General features: G+C 46.5%; 2 protein-coding genes across 2 annotated transcripts in view; one reads left to right on the top strand and one right to left on the bottom strand.

The window, feature by feature from the left end:
- The first annotated feature begins 2,979 nt into the window (after window positions 1-2,979).
- On the top strand, window positions 2,980-19,494 carry REC114 (REC114 meiotic recombination protein). Its single transcript, XM_071568829.1, has 7 exons — window positions 2,980-3,435; window positions 3,898-3,987; window positions 14,100-14,183; window positions 16,900-17,070; window positions 17,748-17,813; window positions 18,682-18,838; window positions 19,454-19,494. The coding sequence occupies exons 1-7, from the start codon at window positions 2,980-2,982 to the stop codon at window positions 19,492-19,494; spliced, it is 1,065 nt and encodes a 354-aa protein (XP_071424930.1).
- The window catches only part of NPTN (neuroplastin), a 49,006-nt gene continuing 47,745 nt past the window's right edge, over window positions 18,921-20,181 (bottom strand). The window contains exon 8 of the mRNA XM_071568062.1: window positions 18,921-19,987. The gene's annotated coding sequence lies outside the window, so the exon portion shown is untranslated. The remainder of the gene's footprint in view (window positions 19,988-20,181) is intronic.

Here is a 20,181-nt window from a genome sequence, read left to right as displayed (position 1 = left end):
TAAACCCTCAGCACCTGTGTGAGATTTGCCATCTCATCTCTGATGAAACACATTTTAACCTGTCAGAATCCTGACAGCTTCTACCTGTCTCGTCCTTCTACATTTTGCTCTGTAATTTAAAAAAACTGGCAGCCTATCTAGCCCTTAAACCCCTCAATTTTAACCATTTTCCTACATGTCTACTTGCTGAATCAAGAATTAATCATGCAATTCCCTAAGGAAATCAGAATCAGCAAGAGCTTGTGTATCATCTTTAACACCATTCTCACTTTATAGATATGTAAAATAAGACATTTACACCCAAAAAGCAAAAGCAAACCAGTAGACCCCAGTCATGCAAAAACCCACAAGCAGATGGGAATATCTGAGGAACTTGGTTTCCCTCTGCCTCTTTCAAAGCCACATTTTGAATTCCTTGGTTTGGTAAAATACTAAGCCTTTGTTTTCCTCCTGCAGAAGCCTTTAGCACATCTGCCAGAAATCAGTCCTGGAAAACAGACACTGCAAACAAACTGTTTTCTGCAGGACTTCAGCTGAAATAGGGAAAAACAGATTCACTGTGTGTACTCATATAGCCTTTCTCTGACAACAATATTCAACTTCTCCTGTAGATTCCAAGAAAGTCCCAAGTCTACAGGCAAATCCTGCATATTTGACAAGCACAATTGGAGAAATCCTCGTGGGGAAGCAGTGATTAGAGAAGGCAACTGGCAGCTGGGAAGCCCACGCTGTATTCCCTGTTTCATTACTGATTTCTCTGGATGACCTTGTCAAGTCATTAAATGCCTTTCTGCCTGTGCTTCCCTATCTGCAAAATGTTTAGATAAACACCTCCCTTTTGGAAACACTGTAAAATTGTTTATTTTGGAATGTTCCTCTGATGTTGAAGTAGCTCTCTGGTGTGACATCAGGTGAAAAATAAAACAGCTATAAGACATAAATGTCAGTCTAATATTTTCTAATAAATTAAAATTTGCTGTTTAATACATTAACCTTGTACCTGAACATTTTATGAGATAGTAGTTAACTCATTCTGTTTTAACCTTATTCATCAGCCAAGCCAACATCATCAGCCCAAGTAAGAAAAAGCAGAAAAAATTGGCATGAACTTAGAATCATAGAATCACAGAATCACAGAATGGATTGGGCTGGAAAAGACCTCTGAGATCATCAAGTCCAACCCTTGGTCCAACTCCAGACCCTTTACCAGATCATGGCACTCAGTGCCACAGCCAAGCTCAGTTGAAAAACCTCCAGGGATGGGGAATCCACCCCCTCTCTGGGCAGCCCATTCCAATGCCTGAGCACTCTCTCTGCAAAGAAGTTTTTTCTGCTCTCCAACTTCAATTTCCCCTGGCAGAGCTGGAGCCCATCGTGCCCCCTTGTCCTATTGCTGAGTGCCTGGGAGAAGAGACCAACCCCCATCTGGCCAGAACTTCCCTTCAGGGAGTTCCAGACAGTGCTGAGGTCACCTCTGAGCCTCCTCTTCTCCAGGCTGAACACCCCCAGCTCCCTCAGCCTCTCCCCACAGCACTTGTGCTCCAGTCCCTTCTCCAGCCTCGTTGCTCTTCTCTGGCCCCGCTCCAGCCCCTCAATCTCTTTCCTGAACTGAGGGGCCCAGAACTGAACACAACACTCGAGGTGTGGCCTCACCAACCAACTGTTCTCCTTAATTTGAGAAGGATTATTCAGACAAGCTTCAGCTTGGGCAGGTATGTGCTGCTGGCAGGGGGCAATGCTGAGAACTGGGATTAAAGTTGGCAGGATGGCACCCTCAGGCAGGCTGATGGTTTAAGGGGGGCTGCTGGTGGTGATGGGCACACAAGTGCCACTCAGGGCAGTCCCAGATGGTCCCTCCCTGCCCCTCAGTGACCTTGACCGGCTCATGCACATTATTGTTAATGGCCCAGATATGCTCTATAAATGGAATACCTGAGTGCAGTCTTATTATGAGTCATTTCACCCTCACTCCTCATCCAGGGAAAGTGTAGCCTTCCATAATTGTACCAGCAAACTAATAGCAGAGTGGGAGCAAAATAGGGAGAAGGATGCAATTTTGATTTATTAATCCAGCTGTTGGCCAACGCTGGTTTAAAAACATCCAGCACACACTGAAAAGAGCTTTTTGACAGACCACACTTCAGTTGCCACAGAAGTCCTGTTGCAACTCTGTGGAGTGAGCACCACACCAAAAGATGGAAAGTCAAATGAGTATGTAGGACATCATTTTTACAGGGCTGTGTAATTTCACCTGCGGGAGGGTGTGCAATGACAGCGTGGCTGCAGCCACGGGCAGCTCTGAGGGCACTGACAGCGCGTGGGAGCTTCACCTTCACCATCACCATCACCTTCACCTTCACCGTCACCGTCACTGTCACTTTCACCTCCCGCTCCCCCTTCTCGCTGCGCAGGCCGGACCGCGCTCCTCACACCCACGAAATGACAGCCGAGCCTTCACACGGCCACGGCCGGAGGGTGTTGGGAGCAGGGGGAGGCTGTGGCCGCACTCCCCTCGGAGGAGAAGGGCAGGAGAGGAGGAAAGCCTGAAGGCAGCAGCGGGGCTGCGCCGAGGGCGAGCGAAGGGACCGCGCCGGGGCGAGCGGGGCAATAACGCTGAGGGGAGCGGAGCGGGGCAGGGCGATAGCGCTGAGGGGACTGGAGCGGGGTGATCGGAGTGGGGCGATGGTGCTGAGGGGAGGGGAGGGGAGCAGAGCGGGGCGGGGCGGGGCGGGGCGATCGAAGCACGACGATGGCTCTGAGGGGAATCGGAGCGGGGCGATGCCGCTGAGGGGATCGGGGCGGGGCAGGTCGATAGTGCTGAGGGGATCGGAGAGGGGCGGGGCGATGGCACTGAGGGGATCGGAGCGGGGCGATCGGAGCGGGGTGGTGGCTCTTAGGGGATCGGGGGGGGCGGGTCGATAGTGCTGAGGGGATCGGAGAGGGGCAGGGCGATGGTGCTGAGGGGATCGGAGCGGGGCAATGGCGCTGAGGGGATCGGAGCGGGGCGATGGCGCCGAGGGGATCGGAGCGGGGCGATGGCGCCGAGGGGCCCTGCTGGGGCGATCGGAGCGGGACCATCGCGCTGAGGGGAGCGGAGGGGCCAATGGCGCCGCGGCTCGCGCGCCCGGTGGCAGCAGGAGCGGCACGAGCTCACGCGCGCCTCGCTCTGATTGGCGAGCGGTTCCCGCCACGCGCTCTCTCCTCTCTCCTATTGGCTGCTCCTTCCCGCCCCAGCGCCGCGCACCGCCCCCTCAGCTCCTCAGCCCTCAGAGCAACATGGCGGCGGCCGCGGCCCCTCACGGCTCCGAGCCCCGGCCGGGCCCTGCCGGAAACACCTCCCTCCTCAGCAGCGCCACAACGTGGCCCTTGAAGCGCTACGGCCGCTTTCTGCCCCCGAGGGACGGCGACGATGAGGGGCGAAACACCTCATGGAAGGTGCCGGCGGCGGGAGGCGGGGGCGGGGGGGTGTGGCAAACAGGAGCACATGAGGCTTTTCAGGTGTGTTTTTCGAAGTCCATGGCTAATGCAGGAACCGGGGGAAATTTTATTTAGTGAATTATTATTGTCAGCAAGTCAGAGATAGAAATGGTTAGTAGCCCACCTTTTTTTTAATTCCTTCATTCAGCAGTGACCGGTGGTATTAAAATCTACAGATCAAGTTGGAAGAGTCCAGAAGGTTGGTTAAAGTTAAATCTGTATATCAAGGTATAATTAGTTAAAAAGTCATTAAACATGCCTTCTGTCAGTGGGAATGTAGGGCAAGTTGCATTAGTGAGATGTAGATTACCCACCTGGCTTCCAGAACTGACCTTTGAAACCTTTGGGTTTGCATTGGAAAGGGCAATTATAGACTCTGTGCTTACAGGGACAGATTTATCTTTGTTTATCTTTTTAAAGGTGTTGGAATCAAATGAAGAATCAGGTGCTCTTGTCCTTACCATTGTGGTGTCTGGCCATTTCTTCATTTCTCAAGGGCGAACAGTTCTGGTGAGTTTCTCAGTGTTAAGAATGTTTCTCTCCTCATGTTACCACCAGTAATAACTTAATTTCCCTTTTCAAATTCATCTTACACTGAATGGAAGCTGCCAATTTTGCTTTGCTCATGGTAATTCTCAGGTGCTGCTTTTGCTTCACATATCAGGGTAATACCAAATACATTCTTTCAAGCTGAGATGCAGCAATGCTGTAGTTCTAAAAGTGAAGATTAAGAAGTAAAGCCAAGTGCTCCTGATGTAGAAAGATAATTTATGGTTGTGGGTTTTTTTCAGGATTCTTCTGCCTAAGAAAACAGAGAAAATACATTGTTAAGAAACAGATAAAACTGTAATTTCCTCTGAGATTTGCTACATGAGCCAGCTACTTTCTTGCCACTGACCCGTTAGTATTTTGGTTTGATAATGTGGTTTCTCAAAGGGTTTGTTATTTCTGTGTTGGATAATGTGATCTATCATCCAACATACACCTTTGGAGACAAACAGCTACAAGGGTTTGTCAGCTGATATTCCTGTAGCCTCTGCATAAGCATAACCAGCTACTAAATTAAAGATTTCACCAAAGAGGTGAAAAGGAAAACTGTGTAGGAAGAACAGGTTTGATGCTCATGACAGGGAAGGCCTTGCTGGAAGGTGGAATTAAGTGTGTTCAGTGCAGAGCACCAGTACTCAGTGAAGATAACAAGTAGGAACTGGCTGATAAATATATTAGAAAAGTATTACAAACCACTGGAAGGTGCTGCAGTGTAAAGATAACAAAGCTTGTTAATACAGAGTGTGTAAGAGACTGTGTTGCAGCTTTAAATATGTATAAGCTTATAAATTAGTTTTTACTGTGCCTCTTAAAAGGTCTTAAACTTACAGGAATTTAAGTCTGTGAGGAGACCCAAGGATATCCTTGATTTTTTTGGCCTGTGAGTGTGTTAGAAATACTGAATAGGTAATACATGAGCTAACAGAGCTGTCAGTGTGGAGAGCCCTCATTTGGCTCACATTTCATGAGGACAAGGTTAAAATGGAACATGGAAAGTATTTTAGCAGTTGTGTTGAGTAAGAAAAAGAGATGGAGTATTGAAAATACAGATGGAAGTGAGACTTGCTGCCATCTCTTAGCAAATTCTGCTTGCAGTGATTCAGTGCAAGATGCTCCTCTTGAGGGGTTGACCCTTTCCCAGCCTCCCAATCACATGGCAGTAACTGTTAATAACTAGTAACTTGACCAGTGACTTAACTAGAGACTAGTAACTTAACTAGTGACTCTATCCTTGAAATAACCATATAAAATCTAACTGCAAGTAAGTTTTACTGACTAATTAAGGATGAAACAGACACAACCAGAAGCTGCAGCTCTTCAAAGTCGCATCTGGCAAAGGCTGAATCTGGCAAGTCACAGGGGCAGATAAAAGTGTGTTGTTGGAAGGGATGAAGTGTCAGAAAAGCTTTATAAAGACTTGGCTGAGAAAAGCACTTTCTTGCAGCTCTTGGGTTTAGTGGCTAGTGAAGCTTTCAGACAGCTGCCTTGCATGAAATGCCAGAGGAGGAATTTCTGGGATCTGTCAGGGCTGTTTGAGCTTCTAAGAGACACTGAGATACTGCAGTGACTATCACATTGTGCAGAAGAGAGGTGGAACAGACATGCTTGGTCAATGTGAGCAAAATATAATACTGAGAGTTTAAAAAACACCCCAAAGTTTTGTGCCTTTTAACATTTATTTTGGCAATACTTTTATACAAGCCTTAAGGCAAACACTTATCATTTTCTTAAGTGTTAGAGAAAAGTTACACAGATTTGTTTTTACAACCTGTCAGTTTTTTTGTGTGCACTCTCTGAGTAAATGTGTTTGGGGTCATGGTGCAGGTGAGATCTGTGCAAACTAAACTGGTGTGAGGGGCAGTGGTACCTGTGTGTATTTCCCAGAGATTGGTGGAGTTGCAGTTCTCTCACTTTTCCTCTTAAACATAATTGACTGGCTGAAAAAACCACCAAACACCCAATCTATTCATTTTCACAGAATCACGGAATGGTTTGGGTTGGAAGGGACCTTCAAGCCCATCTCATTCCACCCCCTGTCATGGGCAGGGACACCTTCCACTAAACCACCTTGCTCCAAGTCCCATCCAGCCCTGGACACTTCCAGTGGTGGGGGATTTTGCAAACTCTTTATTGTGATGCCTATAACAAAAACCAGCTTGCAGCTCAGGCTGTTACTGCTGTAGAAATAATCAGAAATGGTTAATCTGGCTGGTTCTGTCTCCCTCTGGTCTCTGGCTAAATAATCAGAAATGGTTAATCTGGCTGGTTCTGTCTCCCTCTGGTCTCTGGCTAAATAATCAGAAGTGGTTAATCTGGCTGGTTCTGTCTCCCTCTGGTCTCTGGCTAAATAATCAGAAATGGTTAATCTGGCTGGTTCTCTCTCCCTCTGGTCTCTGGCTAAATAATCAGAAGTGGTTAATCTGGCTGGTTCTCTGTCCCTCTGGTCTCTGGCTAAATAATCAGAAGTGGTTAATCTGGCTGGTTCTCTGTCCCTCTGGTCTCTGGCTAAATAATCAGAAATGGTTAATCTGGCTGGTTCTCTGTCCCTCTGGTCTCTGGCTAAATAATCAGAAATGGTTAATCTGGCTGGTTCTCTGTCCCTCTGGTCTCTGGCTGTCAGGAGCTGTCACAAACTGCCACAATATTTAAACAGGCTCTGTATGTTGTGTGTTCTGGAGCCTGTCACAGACCAAATCCACTCAGTGGGGTCCATCATGGACATTCTGTCCCAGGGGATAACGCACGAGTTTCTGCTCCAGAGGGAATGTATCCAGTTTGATGGAATGCTGCAACTCTTGAGATAATTTTATTTGTACTCTCCTTTCTTCCTGCTGGCCTGGGGTACTGGCTGTGTCCTTTGACAGCTCAGGTGTTCCCAACACTTACGTGCTGCCTTAATACCCTGGCATTGAAATTCCCTCTGATGGACTCACACAGCTGTTTCTTGCACCCTTTAAGTTGTTGATGTCTGGTCTTTTGATCTGTCTTCTAATTCCTGCTTTTCAGACCTTTTGATGTGCCACAGGCTCCTGGGTTTGAGGGAACTGGGTAACAATTATCTCAGCTTTGTACCTCTGCACAGGAACACGGTGAGGCACAAGATCTGTCACAGGAGCACCATTTCCTTCTCAACATCCATAACTACTGTACTTCTGTAAAACTTTCTTGGGTGAATAATAGATTTTTTTCAATGTTTCACCTACATACAACATTCACTACAACTCCCTTTGCACAAAAGCTGTGTACAAAAGGAAATTCCTATTTAATTGATGGCTGAATTAGCATGATCCATACTAGGAACAACATTCAAGTGTTTCTAACTTGCTATCAAAATACTTTCTCTGTGATGGGTGTATTTATGTATTCTCTTAATACTTGTTATTTTCTTTGAGCAGGAGAGTTGAGAAACCTTTTCCTTGAAGAATGATAGTTATTTAGAGCCCAGTGAAACTGTGGCTCTTTTATGATCGTTTCTAAGAACAATATTTATAAAATAGCAATAAAATTCGCATATCCTAACAACTGTTTTATTTCTTTTAATAAATACAGAAACAACTGTTTTCCTTTCAAAATAAAATCTACTCCTTGTGATCAGCCAAATGGAATGAAGAGGAGGGTAAATGGAACTTCAGAGCACAGAACATAAAAATCCCTGATGCGTAATGCAAATTAAAAAGTGTTTTGCTTTGCTTTGTTTTGGGTTTTTTTTAAGCAAAGTTCTTCATTTGGAATTAAATTACGTAATGTATTTTTAGGACCTGTTTTTACTGCAGTGTTTCCTTACAGACTGCATGTTTGATGGCAGAGAAACCTCATTCTTGCATACTGTAGACAATGGAATTTTACAGTAATATCTCAACAGCATCTCTCTTAATTTCTGGCCATACTCAAGATACATCACGTTCTGTTTACCACAACTCTTGTTTCCTTTCCCCTCTTTGAATCAACACATCATGGAAATTGTATTTTGGTGTTTTATTCAGTGTAATTATTTCTGGTGCTACAATTCATAATATCCCACAAATTAAACAAATTGAAATTGTGAGGAGGACTTAATAGGATAAAATCAATCCAGACTAATTGATTTGTGACCTGATCTTTTGAAGTGTAGACTAAATGTCCTTAGTGCCCTCCTGGTCCCCTCCTGACTTCTAATAAGCTACCAGTGCATAGGGTACAGTAGATTCTATAACTCATTAATTAGGCAAGCATTCAGCAGACATTCTCCCGTTCCTTGTGCTCTCTTTGCAGTGCCTGAAACTCAGGCACCAAATCTTTGAGATGATATTCACAGCAGTGCCTTGGGCAGGGATGGTCCCTGTGCAATAAGTGAGGACACCTGACAGAAACCTGCAGAGTGAGCAGGTTGCTAATGCTGCTGAGTGGCACAACAGTGGAAACCTACAGGAAGTTGTGCTTTTATTAAAGGTCCCATGACTGCTCCTTCAAAGAGTAGAAGGATTCTTAGTTTTGTTGACTTATTTAGTACCTCAGTTGTAGCTTAAAAATTTCAATTTTAGTTTGTTTATTTCAACATGTGCTGTTGACGTGATTGTTTTGGACACGCTGAGTATCCTGCATGTTGATGTAAAGGGCTTCTGATGTTTGTTGTTCTCGTGCCCCAATTCCTCTAAACCAGCTATTAGAACAGTCTTTTAAGAGCAGGGATTTCTGTTAATGACACGTATTTACTCTGTGGTGTTTAATGTATGCTATTGATTTAGGGACATAGGAATTTGATGATTTAAAGAAGAAATTAATGGGATGCCCTGAAGAGCTTTAACCAGGTAAACCCATGAGCATCCCATTCCCCTCTCTGTCCCTGGACAAGTATCACTGTTCTAAAGTGTAGTTTGGGGAAAAAAACCCAACAAATCAGGTTCTCCCTGTGACACATCCAGGTCTGTCCTGAGTTAGGAACTTATTTATCTTTGCTGCTCTCTCCTTCCAGGGCTGTAGTTCGTGCCCATCCGGGGGAACACTCCCAGAAAGGAAGCACGTGCTCCCGCACCCCACACTTTGGGTAAAGATTTTTGGTTCCTGAGTCCCCTCAGGGGTGGCTGGTGTGTCCTTTATCTCCCCTTTCCTTTGGCTTTCCTGCCTCTGTACACATGGAGCACTCTGTTTGATGAGTTCAGACCCTCGTGTTCTTTTCCACAATCAAACAAGCTTAATAGCAAGATTTAAGATTCTAAGAGATTAAGGGTAAAAAAATTGCATACAAAAAGATAATGCAGACTTAGCATCCCTTTATTCCTTACCCTTGGCTGTCTGCCTTGGTTGTTGGGGTTGGAAATTTTTTTTGCACTGTGATAGTTCTGCTCCTCACTTGTGTCCTGGTAGATTACCTTGGGAAATGCATGGATTAAGGGACTGTCACAGGTGCCTCCCTGGAAGCTTTGGAAGTAGATTTCTCTTTTTCTGTGGAATTGTGTCCCATGGTGCTGCCCAGCCTGTGTCGGAATGGTCCTGAGGCCCTTGGCTTTTCTGCCCTCTTGCTTCAGTTCCCAGCCAGCACCACTCTGGCAGCTGTGCACTGGGATAGTACTTAACACAATAAACTCCTCTGATCTCATGCAGCACTCATGGTTTCTTGCAAATGCACGTTCCCAGTCTGTGGGACACCCAGCTGAGTCCTTAATCTGTAACATTGTACACCACATACATTCACTGTAACTGAGAACTCAGAGAACAAACTTGTGTTTGCCTTTCATGACCCTGTTAGAAGTGGCAGCCCAAACTGGAGAATGTGTCTCACTGTGGCATTCTGGGGTTTGTTTGTCTTCTTTAGTATTGGTTGTAATTTAAGGGCAGATTAGATCATGTTTGTAACAAAAAAAAAGTGTTTCTTCCTAAGCTATTGTTTACACATAGTTTTGTTTGAAAACATCTGGCTTGTGAATGAGTGAATCCAAACTAATTGATGCAAGCCAGCCAAGCTGAACTGGTACTGGAATAACATTTCTTAAATACATAATTAATTTTTAGTTCAGGTAGGGTTGCAATCTAACAAAAAATAGATGACCTGTTCCTGTATTGCTTAGCACCACAGGGTTTCTAGATGATATAATAAAAAATACTCATAAATAACATGCAATACCTTCCAACACAGATCACAGAGCTCATTACCCAACAGCTTTTTGAATGCTGAAGTGTGAAGTCAGAACAAAAGTATTCCCATTAATGCTGGGCCCAATGGCTGTAAGGCAGGATCAGCCTTACTGCCTTCTCTGGCTCATGGAAGATGTGGTCACATCTTGCCTTGTTCAGAAACATTTGGGAAACATCTTGTTTTCTGTTTCAGCTTAATTCCACTCAGAGTGCCCCCTCTGAGAAACTCAGATTTCTGTCAGAGATGGAGGAAGCAGGTGCCCTTTGACCACGGTGTTTGTGCTAGTCCAGGTGTGGAGAATGACAGGAGGAGTTTGTACCTGACTGAATATGAAAGATCAAACTTTACTCTTCACATTTTAAACATTTGAGCTCTTAGTCCCTGCCTAGTTCTAGGCTGCCTTTTTAATCTATTGTGATTAATCTTACACTGCCATCTGGCTTTGCTCGTGCCCGGCTCTGACTGAAGCAGCAGTGGGAGTTGGTGCTCCAGAGCAGCACAGCCGGTGTGTTCCCTGCTCTGTCAGCAATGGGTGTTGGTGCTCCGGAACAGCACAGCCAGTGTGTTCCCTGCTCTGTCAGCAATGGGTGTTGGTGCTCCAGAGCAGCACAGCCGGTGTGTTCCCTGCTCTGTCAGCAATGGGTGTTGGTGCTCCGGAACAGCACAGCCAGTGTGTTCCCTGCTCTGTCAGCAATGGGTGTTGGTGCTCCAGAGCAGCACAGCCGGTGTGTTCCCTGCTCTGTCAGCAATGGGTGTTGGTGCTCCAGAGCAGCACAGCCGGTGTGTTCCCTGCTCTGTCAGCAATGGGAGTTGGTGCTCCAGGACAGCACAGCCGGTGTGTTCCCTGCTCTGTCAGCAGTGGGTGTTGGTGCTCCAGGACAGCACAGCCGGTGTGTTCCCTGCTCTGTCAGCAATGGGTGTTGGTGCTCCAGAGCAGCACAGCCGGTGTGTTCCCTGCTCTGTCAGCAGTGGGTGTTGGTGCTCCAGGACAGCACAGCTGGTGTGTTCCTGCTCTGTCAGCAATGGGTGTTGGTGCTCCAGGACAGCACAGCCGGTGTGTTCCCTGCTCTGTCAGCAATGGGAGTTGGTGCTCCAGAGCAGCACAGCCGGTGTGTTCCTGCTCTGTCAGCAATGGGTGTTGGTGCTCCAGGACAGCACAGCCGGTGTGTTCCCTGCTCTGTCAGCAATGGGTGTTGGTGCTCCAGGACAGCACAGCCGGTGTGTTCCCTGCTCTGTCAGCAATGGGTGTTGGTGCTCCAGGACAGCACAGCCGGTGTGTTCCTGCTCTGTCAGCAGTGGGAGTTGGTGCTCCAGAGCAGCACAGCCGGTGTGTTCCCTGCTCTGTCAGCAATGGGTGTTGGTGCTCCAGAGCAGCACAGCCGGTGTGTTCCCTGCTCTGTCAGCAATGGGTGTTGGTGCTCCAGAGCAGCACAGGCAGTGTGTTCCCTGCTCTGTCAGCAATGGGTGTTGGTGCTCCAGGACAGAACAGCCGGTGTGTTCCCTGCTCTGTCAGCAATGGGTGTTGGTGCTCCAGGACAGCACAGCCGGTGTGTTCCCTGCTCTGTCAGCAATGGGTGTTGGTGCTCCAGGACAGCACAGCCGGTGTGTTCCTGCTCTGTCAGCAGTGGGTGTTGCTGCTCCAGGACAGCACAGCCGGTGTGTTCCCTGCTCTGTCAGCAATGGGTGTTGGTGCTCCAGGACAGCACAGCCGGTGTGTTCCCTGCTCTGTCAGCAGTGGGTGTTGCTGCTCCAGGACAGCACAGCCGGTGTGTTCCCTGCTCTGTCAGCAATGGGTGTTGGTGCTCCAGAGCAGCACAGCCGGTGTGTTCCCTGCTCTGTCAGCAATGGGTGTTGGTGCTCCAGAGCAGCACAGGCAGTGTGTTCCCTGCTCTGTCAGCAATGGGTGTTGGTGCTCCAGGACAGCACAGGCAGTGTGTTCCCTGCTCTGTCAGCAATGGGTGTTGGTGCTCCAGGACAGCACAGCCGGTGTGTTCCCTGCTCTGTCAGCAATGGGTGTTGGTGCTCCAGGACAGCACAGCCAGTGTGTTCCCTGCTCTGTCAGCAGTGGGTGTTGGTGCTCCAGGACAGCACAGCCGGTGTGTTCCCTGCTCTGTCAGCGTGGTGGCAGCACCAACCCACAGTGACTGCTGCTTTCTCTGTGTCAATGCATGTCTCCAGAGCACATCAGAGTCAGTTCATCATCTCTGGAAAGGCACAAATGGACTGTAGGCTTAATGCAGTGTAGGCCTTGCAGTTTCCAGGCTCTGCCCCATGCCCAGCTCCTGGGTGCTGGCACAGATCCTCCCAACTTCCAGTGGTGGAAACAGGGATACGTTTATTGTGCTTTTCCTCCTTGTTGCTCTGAACTCATTTCCCTGGATTCATATGCATTGGCACAGGTTCCCAGAGAAACTGTGGCTGCCCCATCCCTGGAAGTGTCCAAGGCCAGGTTGGACAGGGCTTGGAGCGACCTGGGACAGTGGAAGGTGTCCCTGCTATGGCAGGGGGTGGGACTGGGTGAGCTTTAAGGTCCATCCCAACCCAAACCATTCCATGATTCATAACTGTTTAATTGTTTGACAAGGAGGGAATTGTCATTGTTAAGAATTTTATTTTGTTGTGATTCAGCCTCAAGTGCAGTCTGTGCTGATTGAGGTAACAGAAAAGCTGTGAGGAATAAACTTTAACATAGTGCAAAGTTTGCCTTATTTGCTGCTTAGAACTGAAGAAAACCTGGAAGATCCTGCCTGTAATGGCAATGCCTGACATAAACATTTTAACAGTGAAGTTCAGTCAGCAGAGCTGAGTTTGTCTAAAATCTTCTTTCTCCTTTTTCAGGCAGCTTGCTCATGCCAGATCAGGTCTGGTGCACTGAGTTTTTAACTTTTATTTAGCTGTTCTTAGTTATTTATTTCTGCTTGGCAATTTACAATCAACCCAAGGTGCAAGAGAAAAGAAAATAATTCTGGTTTGTTCTTCAGTAAACTTAAATTTCAATTAAATAAAATTTAGAGGTTGGAGTCGAATAATTAGGAGTACATAAATAAAAATTCCAAATGCTGTTTTTTCCCCTTGTTTTACCTCAGAAACAGGACACATAAAAGAAGGACAACCTGGGAAACATCAATCAAATAGTTGGTAGGAAAGTTAAACAGTGGCTGCCTTCTGTGATTTCTTTGAAAACAGTGATTATTTTAAGGAGGCAACATTTATCCAACCTTCATCTACAGTGCAAGGAAAAACACCTTAAAAACAGACTGAATATGGGACCAACTATGTGCCTAAGCCATGGTCGTTAAAAGCATTGTGAGTTCACATAAAACAGGTGCCTGATTCCCTCCCTGCCCTAAATTTGTTATTGTTTTTTTTCCCTGGACTTTGCTAACTAAGGGCTCAGAGTGCCCTGGGAGACACAAACTTGCCTTGCAGTTGTTCTGTGCCGTTCCACCTTCCTGGCGTGTTCTCACAGGATGTTGAGCAGCCCATCCAGTTTGCAGAGACTGACAGTAATGCAACAGGAGTATAAAAACATCTTTATCTAATTATCAAAGCTGTTGCTTGTTTCTGTGAGTGCCATCTGGAGCAAAGGGCTCCCTGGATAAAGCAGGTGCTGTCCCATTCCCCGGCCTGGCCTGCCCCCTGCTGCCCTCCTGGGCAACTTCAGCTCGGATTGCCGCGGCTTTATCCCGCATTTATTTTATCGAGACCTCGACAACATGCACAAATATAAACAGATGTGGAAATTAAAACATACCTTGGCAGGGTGGTGTTACTGGAGCTACAGATTCTGTCCCCGGAGTGGTAAAAATTCCATACTGGCAGTTGTTTGACAGACACAAAACCTGCCTGACTGCAATGCCTGATCTTCATTAGGGATTTCATTCTATCCCATAACTGCAGCCTGGAGTCCCAAGTGTTGCATGTTTGCTGTGCAAGTGTTTTGTGTCCTGCTTTGTTTCAGGAGGGCTTTTCACTGATTGATTCCCACAAGTGGCTGAAGATAGTGAGGAGAGCAGACTGCCTGCTGCTCCAGGCACAGGCAAAGGTGAGTTCAGCTGCTTTGAACACTTCAACAGCCACTGGAACACTTCTGCTTTTCTGGAGAGAGTCTCTTAATACTGGGTAAATTAAAACAGAATCTGTGAGATACTGTAAATGGTCTGTATAAATTAGAATGTATTTTTTTGCTCTAGATACTAAACAATGGCTTAAGTCATCTTGTATCTTTTGTAAATGCTAATGTTCAGGTTTTACAGCCTACTTTCTGAGATGTACCTGCTAAAACAGCTGGATGGGTAGTTGTTATACAATCTATCTGCCATGGCTCAGCCAGACTTCACTCTGGCAAACAAACTATCCAAACAAGCAATTATTTAGCCCTTTTGTGGCTCCTGGCACACTTAGCAGCAGGCTGGTGGTTCAGGCATTTGGTACTCCAGGCAACTAAAGGGATCTGTAGTTCTCTGGTCTTCCCCTCAGATCTCACAGTAAGTCACTGGTTTGCCTTTAAGTAATCAAGCAGCACTTGTTACCAATTTATGTAAAAAATCTCATGTGTTTTGGTTCTTAGATGGACTCTGACACTTTCTCAAGTATCTCAGGGGTAAATTCATGGATTATGCCTGGAATTGAAACACTGTTGCACTGTGATTTTTGTCAGCTCTGTATAAAACATGGCCTGCCCCTGAAGGCAAGGCCCAGCCTGGGGCAGGAATCGGTGCTGATGAACCTGAGTTGTTCCTTTCCCAGTAACAGACCAGTCCCTCAGCACAGGGACTGCTGCATCCCACCAGGAACACAAAACCAACAGCACAGTCACTCTGGGGCTTAACAAAGCTCTGAGGGACAATTCAGGCAGGGAGGAATATTAACATAATCTAAAATGAATTTGGTGCATCTAAATGTTTACTTACCACAAATTCACAGGACAGACTGGACTCAGTGGCACTGCAGTGGTTCTACCACAGTTTCTCTGTGTCCTCAGTTGTAGCTGAAGCAGTGCCCTAAGTGCTGTCAGTGTATGAAGCTTCTGTGCTCATCTTTCTGATATATTTTGGATTTATCTTGTACTCCTCGGGTTTTCCAAGTCATTAATACTGCATTTGTAGTGGAGCTCACTCATTAGTTAAGCAGTGTGATTTCAGGAGGGCACTCTGGACTCTGAGCCAGCAGAATGAGGCTGGAGCCTCTCAAGCAGGAGCAAGATCAAAGTTCTTAATATTCTTGCTGTAAGTTGTTTCCCTTCATACTGTTTTCACTGAGCTCAACCCCCCACCCCATCATGGAAGAGGTTCAATGATTTAAGTTACCTCAGGCAAGAATTCTTTAATACATCAGCTTTTGTGTGGCTGAGGTGTGACTGCCCAGGACTCAGTTTATGCTACACCTTGACATCATCTCTCTCCAGAAAGGAAAAATGATTCATTTTCAAAGGCAAAAAGGGGCAAGTAAAACAAGTAGTCTTTGAAAGTCTCCAAAAGGAACTGAAGTTCCCTTTCTGTCATTTTACTGAGAACTCACCTGTCTGGCAGAGCAGTTCTTGGTTATGTGCCCAGCTATGCTGATATCTTAGTTATTGGAGCAAATATAACCAGGCACTGGGAAAGTGAGGGCTACACTTCACATTATTGTGAGGTTTTTCCCTTGGAAATGCACTGAGAAAGCTTTTATGCTTGCACTGCCCTAATCATTTTATGTGATACAAACATCTTAAAATACCAGGCCTGTAAACACAGGGGCTGTGAGGCAGAGCTGGCTGGTGCCATGAGTGCTGTCCTTCCACTCGGGGACCAGCAGCGTGTCCAGGCACTGAAGAACCTCAGAAAGATGAGCACCCAAATGAGCCAGGCTGGGCAAGGAAAACTTGCTGCTTTTCTAGTACTTGAACTGTTTTAAATTGGAAGTTTTGAGGTTAATGGGAAGTCCCATTAATTCACTCCCTAAACATTCAGTATGTGTCTGCCTTCCATCAGCTCAGGGTGCTTAGAACAAGCTTATCACACATGACAGACTCTGACATCCCCACTGCAGGGCAGTGTGCTTGACCTCAGGCACTGAAAAATACTGTACAGCCCAACAACCTACACTGGGGGTCAGAGCTGTCTGGGCTTCTTTCATTGTTAGTAGCATTTCACTGTTTGAAGCAATGCATTGCAATTTCTTGCACTCCCATTCAACCTGTTGGCTTCTGTTGAAGGAACACCAAGGCGAGAGCCAAACAGTGTTCAGGTTCAGCCACACACAGGTAAACCAGAAGGTAGGAAGGGCTGGGTTTGATGCATCAGTAACAAATCCTGACTGGAACATCCCATTCCCAGAACTTCTAGTTCAGGTTTCAGAGTTAACTGCTTACTGTAGTGTCATGTCATTTTTTGTCACAAAAACTGTTAAACTGGCCTGTCCTTTCAGTACTTGCAGCAACAATAAAACTTAATTTTCCTGCTCAAGCTGTAAGAACTGTTGTCCTGGCAAGGTTTGTTCACTTGGCTAAACCTTTAATTAGTGACAGGGGCCCTGCATCACTTACTTACCTTTTCTTGCATATTTGTAACTGATTTTCAAACTGGGGAATCAGAGTCTTCTGCTTTAGCTGTTGGGAAAAAATGAAGATACAGCAGGGAAAACTTGTTTGCTTTTAAGCCCGTGCAGTGACCCAAGAATCTGTCACCTTCTTCCCAACTTTAACAAGCAGGGATTTAGTTAAACCAGCGCAGTCTGAGGCCATTGACGGATCGTTCCCTTTCCCTCTGGTTCTGGAGCAGAACGAGTGCCGCATGTTCCGCGTGCAGTTCGGTGGGGCCTCCAAGGAGGAGATGCTGGGGCACTGCTGCAGTTGTGTCCAGAAGCTGTGCGAGTACCTTCCCGTGGAGCAGAGCCAGCAGCTGCCCCACCGCGGCCGGGAACACCCCCAGGCCATGGACACTCAGCACGCGGTAAGGACGGACATGCGGACAGCAAAAACATCAGCTCCGAGTGCTGGAGCTGGAACTGACACGGTTCTTGCAACCATCTACGTGAAATATGAACTGGGAAGCACCTGACAGATTTTCAAATTATACAGGGTAAAAACATGATCAGAGCCAGTAAGTACCCCTGGCCTGTCTTTGTGTTTACCTCCTCATGGTTTGCAGTGGTGGAGATTGCTACAACTGCAGATGTACAATTTGAGCTTCACTGGGCACACTTGAAAACAAACTCAGGGTAGGAACAGAATTTTTCCCCCTCTCCAAGAGAAAGGTGTGAGGCAAATTGAAAAGGCAGAAGGTGTCTGAGGGTGACTTACTCTTAAATAAATGCTCGAGTGTTCAGACCCATGGGAAGGCAGCAGCACGCTCCTGTGAGCATTCATACACAGCTTTGAAGGCACTTGGGGAAGTAGTTTGTAACTTAGACATGAAATAATGGGCCTGTAGTTCAATTGTCATATCTTCCATTTTTAAAGACTTGAGCAGATGTGCATGCAGGTTCCATAAAAAGATGCCTTTTTACTGCATAAGGTAGCTGAGCACATTCCCTTCCTGTCAGCTCTAAAAATGGAACTGCTTCCCTCCTTGCACATACCCACACTCTGCTTGGTAACAAGCCCTTATTTGCATTTGATATTTTCCAGCCAGATGAGCCTCTACCAGATCCCTGCACAAGCTTTGGAGAAAGATCTGTAGCACAGCTAGCACAGGTAAAAACAAAAATCCAACATGCAGATCCTTCAAGAGAATCTGTCAGGCACAGAGAGAGAATGAACCATCTCAGATTCCACAAACATCTGGTAAATGTCTTGAGTGAACATCAGGATGCAGCAAAACACAGGATCTGTGTAATGATCCGAGCCAGGAAAGAAGCTGCAAACACAGGTATTCGGTGGTGTAATTACTCCATTTGCATAAGAACAAATGACACACTGAGAGCAAATAAATACCCAGAGGCAACATCCCAGTGAATGGCTTTGGCACTGGTTTGACTCTGCAGAAATGACTTCTGCAGACAGAGCTGAAGTCTCTAAATATCAATCATAGAAACATGATTTGGGTGGGAAGGGACCTTAAAATTCATTCCATTCCACCCCTTGCCAGGCGCAGGGACACCTTCCACTGTCCCAGGTTGCTCCAAGCCCTGTCCAGCTTCGACACTTCCAGGGATGGTGCAGCCACAGGGAAAAGCTGAAGGGAGGTGGTTAAACAGGGATGAAAAGGATGTTTTAATACTTCAAAAGCGCCACGATTTACAAGACATTTTGTTAAATTAAGAGCTTGAAAGTTTACCGTTGTTATCCCTACACAATTCACACAGCAGTGGGTGCAGAGTGGATATTCACGAGGATGCAACACTGCCCAGGAAAGTGGCATTTCCAGTTTAAATTTCCAGTTTCAGTAATTGCAGTGGAATTCGACATTGTGTAAAAACTACAGTGGGGTCAGAGCTGGGTGTCACACAGCAATCCTACCTGATCCATCTTCATCTAGTACCAGAGGAACCTTGGCTGTACCTGCTCTGGGGAGCTGTTGTGCCCCAGGACATGCAGCCCCCCTGCTCTGTCCCCTCCCCAGGCCGTGCTGAGGGGCAGGCCCGAGCTGCCGCTGCCCTACAGGCAGGTGGTGTGGCCTGCGCAGGAGCTGGGCCCCTTCATCCGGCTCTGCCTCCTGGACCAGCACTTCCCAGCCTTCGTGCAAGACGTGGAGAAGGAACTGCAGAAACTCACTGAAGGTTAGAAACGCCATTGGTACCACTGGAACACCCAGGGCTTGGGCACAGCTCTGATGATTAAATCGTTTGAAAAGCAGACCCCTGGGGTTTTTTGTCAGTGTTTTATTTTTAAAAACAGGTGAATCCACTTTTTATACATCATTGCACTTCAACAAATACACAGAACACGAGTTCATGCAGCTACAGTTACGCACATCATGAGAACCCTGGTAGGTCTATTTCTACAATCTTTAAATCATGAGAAATTACAGTGTCAAACTAAAGAGGAATAACTAGTTGCATAGAATATCACCATGCTGTAACATTTCATCATTTAAACAAAAAAAAACCAAACAAAAAAAAACCAAAAAGAAAATTATAAAAGTTTGCCTGAATTGAATGTACAAGAATATGTCAAACACATCAGTGCAAAAGGATTTGAGAATTTACATGAGTTAACAAAAAAAAATCACTTAAAAAGCAATCATATATATATATTTATAAACTGAAGGTTTGTTTTTGTTTCCAACTGCATCCCACCACCACCCCTGCCCCACCCCAGCTGTGCCACCCACCAGGACACGCCACGCTCTGCAGTTGAGCCCTTTTGGTGATTGCAAAGTCTCCCTGTCCCAGTGCCAGCCCGGCAGCGCTCGCTCCTCTCGGCCACACAGTAAGGAATGAACATCAGCAGCTTCAAAATGAACCACAATGACTTCTGGTTGCCCCTCCCCCCAATATAAATATATACTGTATATATTTTTAAGTTCTGCTGTACTTTACAAAAGAAGTCTCACTAGATGGCAGCGGTGCGGTTTGAGCGGTGCCAAATTTAACAGCTACAGGAAGTAAAAAATGGCGCATGCGTGAACCCGCCTGGCTACTGCTCATGGTAGAGAGAGTAAAGGGGGAAAAAAAAAGCAACATTCACAGCACATCAAGCCCAAAATAGTTTACACCTTCTACACGGAAGCATTATTAAAATTGATCTGGCTAGGTCATCCTTGCAGGAGAGGCTAAATAAGGCATGCGTTAGACAGTCATATCGTTGCTCACTTGGAAAGGAAAGAAAAAAAAGAAATCAGACAGAACTGGAGTTCTAGAACCAAGAGTTCCAACCCTTAAATTTAGCAGGTCATATTGCCATCAGTCTCTCAGAAACTTAAAGCTCTAAAAAAGAAACGAGAAAGAGGTGCTAGTCAATGGTGAACCCCGCGAGCCACCGGGCTGCAATCCACGCGCTCGCGGCGAGGGCACGGCCGCCGGCAGGGCCCGGCAATGCCCAGGGACGGGGGCTCGATTGCAAGGTGTGTTTGCGGAGCAGGTGGGCCATTAAACCGCCCTGAGGCGCTCTGGGCCGTCAG

The sequence above is a fragment of the Pithys albifrons genome, chromosome 13, assembly GCF_047495875.1.
Source record: "Pithys albifrons albifrons isolate INPA30051 chromosome 13, PitAlb_v1, whole genome shotgun sequence".
In the NCBI taxonomy this organism is placed as follows: Eukaryota; Metazoa; Chordata; class Aves; order Passeriformes; family Thamnophilidae; genus Pithys; species Pithys albifrons.
Note: the sequence above shows the minus strand (reverse complement) of the source record. Positions and strands in the feature narration are given on the sequence as shown.

Bases quoted from the DNA above. Each gene is read 5' to 3' on its own strand.
- REC114 (XM_071568829.1), top strand. From the start codon at position 2,980: ATGGCGCTGAGGGGATCGGAGCGGGGCGATGGCGCCGAGGGGATCGGA. The intron at 3,436-3,897 runs GTGCCGGCGGCG...ATCTTTTTAAAG, and splicing joins GGCGAAACACCTCATGGAAG to GTGTTGGAATCAAATGAAGA. The intron at 17,071-17,747 runs GTAAGGACGGAC...GATATTTTCCAG, and splicing joins CCATGGACACTCAGCACGCG to CCAGATGAGCCTCTACCAGA.